The 10887-nt window shown below is 43.0% G+C and overlaps 1 protein-coding gene across 1 annotated transcript; it reads right to left on the bottom strand.

The window, feature by feature from the left end:
- Positions 1-6389: 6389 nt before the first annotated feature.
- KRTAP8-1 (keratin associated protein 8-1) lies at positions 6390-6888 on the bottom strand. The gene has a single exon (XM_066254974.1). It carries the CDS (start codon positions 6850-6852, stop codon positions 6661-6663), a length of 192 nt encoding a protein of 63 aa, XP_066111071.1. The 5' UTR covers positions 6853-6888; the 3' UTR covers positions 6390-6660.
- Between the last annotated feature and the right edge of the window lie 3999 nt (positions 6889-10887).

Raw genomic sequence — 10887 nt, 5'->3', positions numbered from 1 at the left:
TCAAGTGTAAAAAGAGGGTAACAGAACCTGGAATAAAAACTAAACTCCTGGGGTGTTAGAGGAATAATGACCTACCAAAATCCCAAAAATATTAAATACTAGTTCTTTTGCATAATTATTTTTATCATTGAAATAACTAAAAAAAAAAAAAAAATGCTAGAATATGATCAAAATAATGGCCTTACTTAAAAATCTCAAATAAAGCCACTTTGGAAGGTTCTCCATGCCATAAAAGATGAATGGGACAAAAGTATTTACTTACCAAACATTTGGTTCACAGGTAATTATTGCTGTTAGATGATGTCCAGTCTGGTTGCATAGTTGGTTGGTCAGTTGGTTGGTTGGTTTTAAGTGTGATTCAGTTGCACATAAGCCACCAGAAAACCATGAGTTGAGCACATCCACTGGGCACCAGCTCTCACACTCTGGATGGCTCTGAGAAAGGCCACCCTTTGGCTGAAGAAGAATGATGGGAAATTTAAAATCATACCCACTTGAGTAGGAAGCATTTCCAGTTTCTGCTTTGCTTCCTGTGTCTCAAGTTACTGGCAAAAGAGCAAGCAGACTTTCTCAGAATGAGAAAAAAATTTCTTTTTTCATGGTAGCTGAAAACTTTTTTTTTAAGGTGTGAAAGACAAGGCCAGTGTAAATCTTTGAAAAAGATGGTTTATTGAAACTGTGAGATTTCTCTGGGCTGAGAAGGCACTTCTCTTGATCTCTCTTGCTGACAAACTACTCATAAATCTACCTAGAAATTGACCCTGCCTTAACAAGATCTATGGGACTAGAAGAGAAAGCTGTGGTCCTCTAAGAAGTAAGAAACTTGAAGACAGTGGTATCAAAGCAAAAGAGAAGGAAATGCAGGCAAAATAAAATGGGAAGGAGCAAAATTTATTGCATTATTTCTTATGTGCAAGGATGTTGTAGGAATGGTATAAGATCTTCTACACTTCACTAGACTCTCCATGGCTCTGCCATCTTCACATTCTTCATTACCATAATTTCATGGCCAGCATCTTTCTTGGACAGTGTCGTCAAATATCTGGTGACATTAGGAATGCCACTGGCAGACATTTCTCAACCATCTCTGTGACAGAAGGCAGATGTTAGAAGTCTTAAAAATAACCTCTAGAGTCTAGAGAATACTTTTGGGAAATGTTTAACATACTTTCAATGGAAGTTATCCTTGAGAAAGTCTTTGGGCTTTATGTAAACTTCTCCTGTGAGCCAAATGGGCAAATATAATGTTGGGCCAATAAGTTTGTGATCTGTATTTTCTGGTTTTGCTCACTTTGTTAAAGATGGCCGCTGCTCACATGATGATGCTCTCACGTGATACAGCTTTTCACGTGACTGCTTTTTATGCCTGGGAAGGGGCTTGGTTATGCTAATGTGTGCTGGCAGAGGGCTTTCACACTGAAAAGTTTTAAAAGGAGGAGGTAGGAGGCCATTTTGAGAGAGAGACCACGTTGTTGTAGAGAAGAGGAGAAACCATGTGGTTACAGAGAAGGAGAGGCCATGTGGAGGGGAGGAGGCAGCCAAGATGGAGGCCTGCAGAGAGAAGGAGATGGGGAACAAAGGTGAATAAGGCTGGTGGGGCCTTTGATTCTAGGAAAACCAGAAAGATTCTGCTGGTTGTGGAACTGAAGGAACATGTGAGTGGGTTTTGGTGCCCCATGTGTTTGTTTTTCACTCGTTGGCTGGTATGAGTCTAGAATAAAGAAAAATGGCCCACCAGGTCTTGGCTCTGTTGTTTCATTACCGTATGTCTGAATCAAATGTGAATCTGCATGGGCCAGGCAGCTGTGATTGTGGCTGCAGCTACTGGCCTTACATATAAATTTATTGTAAAAATGAGCATTCATATGTTCTACCAGGACTGATGAATCAGTATATCTGAGTAGTCAAGGAATTGGGACACCTAACAATTAGAGGGGAGGATTTACAAGATTGGACAGAAAGCCTGGAACCAGGTGGAAGCATAATGTTGATACATAGGGTGTGAAATGTTAAACATAAATTTTTAAGGAATCATGGCACCATTCGAGATCCCTCCATTATGAAAATAAGTTGGTTATGGGAATGAGTCATCCAGGAAATAGCAAGCCTAGCAGAATTAACATTACACTCTGGATATAAGCAAGTTTACACAGTGTGATTCTGCTCGACCACACTTCAGACTCAGAATTCAAGAAGGTACTAAGAATTTTCTCCAGCCTCACCTTTCTTCCAGAAAAAATTACTCTGAACCATCCTAAAATAGAGAAAGAAAACATACCTCTCTGTCTCCTCTACCTCAAAAGTGCTTTTGTAGAGAAGATGATGTCTTTAATATTCAAATCACCCTCCTCAGTTCTATGGGCCCTATTCAGCAGGAAAATCTTAAACAAGCATAGCTCAGTTTTTCAAGTAACTAGAAGAAGTCAACAATGAGGAAGAAAGTAGAGAGGAAAAACAATGTGTCTTTTCATGTGTGACCTCCTAAGATGAATCCAAGTCATAGAAGGTACAGACATCTGACTTACCATCCACAAATGGCTATGAATTATAGAGCAGTCACAAGATGTTAGCAAATGGAGGTTTCGTGTATTTTTTACATTTGTGGAGGAAATCAGACAGCTTTGTCACATATATTGAGTTTCTACTATGTGCAGAGCATTCAATGCCAAGACTGACCAACAATGAGACACAAATATCTGACCAGACCTCCCACAGACAACAATTCTACCCAAATGCAACATCAGATGTTCTTCCTCCTGCATCTTTGCTCTTCATTTACAAAAGGTACTTGTTCTGTGTTTATTTTTAGGAATCCTACATAAATATGGATGAATCTCTTTGTTCCTAGATTCAGAGTAAATGGAGGAAGCTGCAAAGGGTGGGTACTGAAAAGCCATGGATAAAGGATCTAGTAATTGTTCCAAGTCAGAGGCAGGCCAGCAAATGGCTTGCCGAGATGATTTTTTGCGTTAATGCCTATCCCAGCCCCCATAGAAAAATCTTCCCATCAGGATTCCCAAGGGCGAAGTCTAGTTTTAAAAAATCACTGAATAGCACAGCATCAAGTACTGTGGAACATTCTCACGTGACATAGGAAGCTACAGGTTTATAAAATCACCCAGTGATACGCTTGCTCCTTTAAGCAGCACATGGCATCAAAAGCTTCAGCTCAGGGACTACGGGGGAAAGCGTGCAGCAGACATGCTCTGTGCCCATCCTACACATCTTTGGGGATGTGAAGAAGATTCCTTCCTCTGATTTATGTTATTGAGATATAAACAATTTTACTTTATCAGGACTCAGTTTCCTGAGCGTGAATAAATACATACATAAATACATACATACATACATACATACATACATACATAAATAAGCTGTGTGTGTGTGTGTGTGTGTGTTGACTTGAAACAGTGCTTTTTAAAGTATGGGACCTCAGGTCACCTGAACTGGAATCCCTAGAGTACCTCTAAAACCTTAGATTTCTGGTTCATCTATATTGTTGCAAAAGACAAGATTTCCTTCTTTTTAAATAATATTTTGTTACTTAATAATTTTTTTTATTAAGTGAGAGTCAGGGAGGCAGAGACAGACTTCCACACGTGTCTGACCAGGATCTACCTGGCAAGCCCCTGACCAGGCTGCTATGCCCATCTGGGGCCACTGCCATTTTAGCTCCTGTGGTGAGGCCACAGAGCCATGCTCAGTGCTGGGGGCTGACTTGCGAAATTGTTTGAGCCATGGCTGTGGGAAGGGAAGAGAGAAGAGAGACGAGGGGCAGGGAGAAGCAGGTGATTGCTTCTCCTGTGTGCCCTGACCAGGAATCAAACCCGGGACCTCCACACACCTGGCCGTGCTCTACAGCTGAGCGAACCTACCAGGGCTGAAACAGTGCTTTGTAAAGTATGGTCCTCAGATCACCTGAACTAGAATCCCTGAGGTACCTGGAAAACTTTAGATTTCTGGTTCATCCATGTTGCTGCAAATGACAAGATTTCCTTCTTTTAAAATAATATTTTGTTATTTAATAATTTTTAATTATTATACATTAAAATAATTTTTAATTTTGCTTTAAAATGTTTGATTCAATAATATTCTACTGTATAGATAACCCCTTTTTTCTTATCCATTCATCTGTCCACTGATACTTAAATTGTTTCTATATCTTGACTATCATGAATAATGCTGCAGTGAACATGGGAGTGCATGTATCTCTTCACAATAGTGATTTCATTTTCTTTGGGCATATGCCCAGAACAGGGATTGTTAGATCTTGTAAATGATTTTAACTTTTTGAGAAACCTCCATACTGATCTCTGTCAGTGGCTGAACCAATGCACATTCCCACCAACAGTGTATAAGTTTTCTCTTTCTCCACATCTTTGCCAAATCTTGTTATGTCCTGCCTTTTTTAATAATAGCCAGTCTAACGAGTGTGAGGTAATAACTCATTGTGGTTTTGATTTGTATTTCCATAATAATTAGCGATGTTGACCATCTTTAATTGTGCCTGAAAATAAAGACAACTAGATGAGGGGATAGATATATAAATTAGCTTGGTTGTGGTAATCAACCCTTAATATACACTCACACATTGAATAGTCCTTAAATATATACAATTTTTATTTGTCAATTATACCTCAGTTAAGCTAGGAAAAAACCATCTAAATTTCTGGACCACATCTCAGAAGTAAGTCAGAATTCCTGGGGGTGAGGCAGAAGGACGTGCCTTTTACGCCAGCTGCCCTGGCGGTTCTCCTGCACACCACCACTTCAGGCTCACTGGATTAGGTGCTCTCCAAGGTCTTTTCAAGCACAAGTTCAGTCATCATTCCAGAACAGTCAAAGGCACACCTTCCAATTTCCATGTTACCCTCTAATGCCTGAAAAAAAACTCTCTTTTCTTTTCCCAGTATATTCTAACCTACATGGTTGGTTAAATTACAATTATCAGCATGATTTAACATGCTAGAAAGTTTCAGACTGGACATTTCATTAGCTACACCAATAGTCTACTGGAAAAGAAGCTACTAAATAGATCCTTGCACAGGATGTGTGGGTGTGTGTGTGTGTGTGTGTGTGTGTGTGTGTGTGTGTGTTTGTGTGTTTACAGAGACAGAGAGAGAGTCAGAGAGAGGGACAGACAGACAGGAATGGAGAGAAATGAGAAGCATCAATCATCAGTTTTTCGTTGTGACACCTTAGTTGTTCATTGATTGCTTTCTCATATGTGCCTTGACCGCGGGCCTTCAGCAGACCAAGTAACCCCCTGCTTGAGCCAGCGACCTTGGGTCCAAGCTGGTGAGCTTTTGCTCAAACCAGATGAGCCTGCGCTCAAGCTAGCAACCTCGGGGTCTCGAACCTGGGTCCTCCACATCCCAGTTCAACACTCTATCCACTGCGCCACCGCCTGGTCAGGCAGATGTGATTTAAAAAAAAAAAAAAAAGACAACTATTGGATGTACATGGTGGAAGAAATACTCTCTTCCAAAATGCACTCTCCAAACAGCCTTCCTTAACATTTTTAGCTACACAGTGAATTGTATGCAGTACAACCACATGAAGATACTCAGTAAAAGAGCAGCTAAGCTAAATCTTCCTGTCCCTACACATAAGATGCTTTCATCGGGAAGGATTGCGACATTTTTTATTTGGCTTGTAAAAGAAATATTGCTCTCTTTTCTAAAGGAGCACAGAAAAGGGCCTGATATTGCTTCAGAAATACTTCCTCATTATCATTACCTCTTTTTTTTTTTCAGGTCTGTGAAAAGATGCTCGTATCATTGAAAAGAGAAATGCACTCTACCTGGTATTGATTCTACAAAGATTAGGAAGCCTTCCATCATGGTGTCTAGCCTCCTGCTCCTAAGCCGTTGTGCAAACATCTCGGGTGGTTTGAATTAAGAAGGTTTATCTCTTTCCCAAAACAACCTCAGACTCTATTTCTATTCTATTACCTGATGCTTCAGAATCCTTAAGTAGGAGGCAAGGTGTTTTATTCTACAGTCAGGAGTCTCTGGGGAGGGAGCACAGAGGATTTCGTTTGCACGAATATGGAAGTAACTGAAAGAGTCTGATGTTAGGGTTTCCTGAAAAGGAGTCCAGGGTGGGCAAAGTGAGGAAAGACACCTGAAGACGGTTGCCATACCCTGGGCACAGGGTTGGACGTGGATGTCACAGGGTTCAGGGAAGGTTAAGACGCTGTTTGTGTTTTCAACACCAGCAGCTCCCTTCTTGCCTGCTTATCACACACGATCACAGGTTATTCAATTTCTCCCTGTTTCCAACACCCACATGAGAAAAAAACAAACCCATGCACCTCCCCACTCAACCAACAGTAGAAGCCAGGCTCATCCCAGAAAGGAAACTCCACTCGGGTGAGGATGCGGTGCTCAATTCAAACAAGTTTATTGACACTTGGGCAGACCCACCCACAATGTTGTCAGAACAAGTGAGGTGAAGGTGGGGAGAACCCAAAATCAATTCAGGTGTGTGTGTCCAGGGTCTGAGAGTGTCCCAGCGCGTCTCCTGAGGCAGCCACTGGTGGCAACAGGTGCGCTCTCATCTTCCTCCGCAGGATCCTGGGCGCAGTGCACAGAGCGCACAGGTGGGTACCCACAGGTCCATGTGGAGAGGGCGCGCTGGGCTAGGGGCAGTGGGCGGTCAGTAGAGAGCGTAGGGCCAGTATCTGCGGTAGCTGAAGGGTCCCATGCCTGCGTAGCCGTAGCCGCAGCCGTAGCCCACTGGCGAGTAGGTGCTTCCGTAGCCGCAGCCCACACTGTAGCCCAGGGGGTAGCCGTAGCTGCCCCAGTAGCAGCCGGGAAAGGCAGCCCCGGAGAAGTTACCGCAGTGCATGCTGTGTGTGTGGAGGGTCGAGTTGGCAGGAGAAGGCTTGTCCTGGGCGTAATGGTTCCCTGGCCCTACTGGCCTCCCTATATACCCCCGGCCTAGGGGTGTGGCCATGAGCACAAGGCCCTCATTTTCATTCTTGACACCAGTTGGCATCCCCGGGTAAGCTCATTAATGCAGTTGACTCTTGTTGGAAGAGGCTTTACAGGTGCTTAAGTCAGCTCTCCTGGGTAGGATGCCTTCCCACAGATCGTGTCCCTTCCCTTACAAAAGCCATGGCAGTGACTTCAAAGCTCCAGGCCCTAGAGGCTGGAGGCTAACAAGGTGTGGGTAGAAAGGTGCGGACACCAAGACAGACTGAGGTCCTGAAGTGAGAGTCAGTTCCCTTGCTCTCTGAATCTCCACAACGACACATGGCTGGAATTCTGTTTTATCAATGAAGTCATAAATACATTGTGAGTCCATCTCAAAATAGAGGTTTTAAGATTATTTGACTAAAGAAGTCTTTCTTTGACAATAAGCACAACACATGCAAGAGGACTTCTTGGAAAGACTACTTTTGTGTTTTGGGGGGGGGGGAGTTGTTTGTTTTTTGTTTTATCACTGCTTGTAGTTACCCTCTTTAGAAAACTGGTTAATTTTATTTTAATTAGAGACCTCACCTGAATTACTTCTAACATCACCTTTCTAGAGCACTGCCTGAACTAATAATCTTGTTAAATAAAAAACGGAATTTGTGAATGGATCCTAGAAATGAATTGTCAAACAGCTAAGATTTGTTGGTCTGATATACTTTCCCAAGTAAATGTTGAAAATAACCATGTAAAAAAATGAAAACGAATGGGAAATGTTACCTTAAAATGCGTATTTTTTTTCTATGAGACTAATGAAACCAGATTATCTGTCAAATCTGATGATCTTGTGAGAAGGGCAAGGTAACAATATTAAATCAACATTATGTTACCCGTGGAATGACCGGGGGCACTCCAAGATGGGAGACCAAAGTCATTCCTCTCTAAACAGAAATTTAGCTCTCAAGTATGAATTAAAGGAGCAATAAGACTGATCAAAACTAATTTGGGTCATGCGAGATCAAATAAGTTACCCCCAGATTCCTGCCCTGAGAGTTCCTGGAATGGCACTTAGCAAAAAACACAGAAAATGCAACAGAGGGCACAGCATAGAGCTAGAAGGGCATGGCACTATCAGGAGTCACTCTGAAAAGGCCGCAGAATGGCTGCGTTTCACATCCTGACCATCAAGTCTCACTTTAGACCTTAGGGGTAACTTCCCTCTCCATTGCAGCAGCTAAATTTGTGGCCCAGAGAGATCACAGGTTGAATCCAAGGGCACACACAGCAAGAAGCTTGAAAAAATAAAAAACAATGCCAGCATTCTAACCACTAATTGGTTAATTATAGCAGGAGGCATTTCTGGAAATAAATGGGACAATGGCCTACCATCCTCCCTCAGGAACAAAGCTGCAGGGCCACCCAGAGTGACTCAGCCTTTAAAATGCAAACATGTCATGTGACTTATCGCTAAGTGATGCCAGGGGATTCACATTAGCTTCACAAATACGAGGAAAAAAATATTCAACAGCAAACCCTTCACTAAAAATCATATAAGATTTACATTGTATTACTACTGTCATCACCTTGCTCTAACTCATAGAAAACTGGTAACATTTGGAGAAAAGAAAAATTAAACAAAAAAATGGCATTGTATAGGATAAAAGGATAAAGATTTGATCTAAAGCCAAAGATCAATTATGAGACTCCATTTAAATAAGTTTCTCTCCCACCTGCCTACCATCTAAGATACTAGCTTTGCCCTTCAGGGCAAAATACCCAGCTTTGTATCTGAGTAGTAATGGTGAATAAAAATTAAAATAGGGTGACTTTTAAAAACTTTAAAGCTGCAAATCGGCACAGACCTGGTGACTTGGAATAGCCCAGGTTTATTGGCGGACAGTGGCAGTGGTCAGGAGTCTGAGATCAGGGTGTAGGCAGGGCTGGTTCCTTCCAGCAGCTCTGAGGGGAGTGCCCGCTTCCTGGCCTTTCTCAGTTTCTTTGCGTCCTGTGTTCATGGGCTAGCATCCCTCCAGTCTCTTGCTTCTGTGATCACATCTCCTCCTCCTGACTCTGACACCCGTATCTTTCTTGTGGGGACTCGTGCAATCACATGAGGCCCACCTGAATAATCCAGGGCAGTCTTCCTACATCGGGACCATTCCCTTAAACACATCTGCTAGGTCCCTTTTCCCATGTAAGCAACATATTCACAGTGAACAGCTTTGTGGGCCCCTTATTCAGCCTGCCACACTACCTAACTCAAGCTACTGATGTATGTAACTATCCTGCCAGTGGCCTCGAAACTAGCCAAGTGACATCTCCCTCCTACAATCTGCTTCCTACAGCCAACATGCTCACAAAATGCATTTCTGGTTATAAAACACACACACACACACACACACACACAAATGCAGACACAAGTTAAAAATATTTCAATAAGTGTCTCATTGCTTGTAGGTTAAAAAATACTATTTTTTAATCTTTAAACTGAACGAAAAGCCCCCCACTTACTCTGCAGAAGCCTCCCTGACTGACTTGCACGTCTTTGAATGCATCCTGCTTCTTCTCATGCTCAAGCCTAGACACGCACTGTGGGCTCCACATAACATTATCTTTTCTTATCTCCCTTCCTTCGTGCTGACCCGCCTTCAGATTCCAGCTTAGCACTTCCATTGGGAGGTCTTTGTGCCCCTCAACCCCCTGACTGTATTAGCTAAAGTCCACCTCTAGGATGACGCAAGGCCAGCACCTGCCTCACACTGTAGCTCCTTTCACCGCTGCCTGTGTGACGGACATCCACCTCCCTAGCACACCTGTGTCCAGGAGAGCAAACACGACACCTCCAATCAGCCCTGATGCCTCGGTGCCTTGCTTACTACTGAGCACAACGTAGGTTTTCAGTACGTATCAGTTGGATGAATAAAAGAATGAATGAAAATTCTAAACCAGGCTTGGCCACTCACTCTGAGAATTGAAGAAGATCACTTTTCCAGGTCCCAAGTCATTCAATCATGAAATAAAGTAAATTGACTTCCCCGGACGCACCCCCTTAGCCATTGTATGTGTTGAACATCAACCTCACTGATGAGCCAACATTACACGGCCGCCTGCTCTCATTGGAACTTGGCCAGTTCAGTATGCAGCTACAGAGAGCTCTTCTGCCCACTGTATCCCCGCCCCTGCTCGGATACCCACATGGGCTCCCAGCTGCCATCCCTTAAAAAATGAAATGTAGTGATGAAATCACAGGAGAGAAAAGTTGAAATCTCCACAATCACTTCAGAAGTTTAGTCTGTACAAGAATCATTTGGGGTCCTTGCTTAAATGCATATTCCTGAGCTTCAGGTCTGAGTTGCTAGGACCGGGCTGGGGGCCAAGGAATCTGCATTGCACATAAGCTGCCCAGGCATCCCAGGAAAGTTGGTGCTTTGGTCATCCCGTTTGAGAAATCAGCAGTGTTTTATGGTAAGCTGTCTGAAGAGGTGTCATCTTTAAAAAAAAAAGCACACACAAAACTTAGAATGAGATGAATGTATATAATACTGCAGAGGGAAAGTGGACACCTTCTTAGCCGGGTTTAATAACCAGAGGGAATGCAACATTGTCATGGGCAACTTTATGCCCCAGGGGACATTTGGCAATGTCTGGAGACATTTTTGTTTGTCGTGACTGGAGGATGCTGGGTGACCTCTAATGGGTATAGAGAGGCCAGGGATGCTGCCAATCATAAGGTATAGAACAATACCCTTCTACACACACACGCACACACACATCTATTTATCCCAAAATGTCAACAAAGCCAAGGTGAAAAATGCCAGTCTTAAGGCAAGCTCACGTGCAGACACTCTACCCAAAGACATCACAGGCCAGAACTTGCTAACCAGGTCTCGGGGCTAACGTGACACGCACAATCTCAATAATTTGCTTTCTCAGCGCTTTTAGGGCTACGCCATGTTTGTGAGGCTTC

Source organism: Saccopteryx bilineata, chromosome 2 (genome assembly GCF_036850765.1).
Source record: "Saccopteryx bilineata isolate mSacBil1 chromosome 2, mSacBil1_pri_phased_curated, whole genome shotgun sequence".
NCBI lineage: Eukaryota > Metazoa > Chordata > Mammalia > Chiroptera > Emballonuridae > Saccopteryx > Saccopteryx bilineata.
The sequence above is the reverse complement of the archived record's forward strand: the minus strand, read 5'-3'. Positions and strand labels throughout refer to the sequence as shown.

Excerpts from the sequence above, each read along its gene's own strand:
- KRTAP8-1 (XM_066254974.1), bottom strand. The coding sequence starts at position 6,852 with ATGCACTGCGGTAACTTCTCCGGGGCTGCCTTTCCCGGCTGCTACTGG.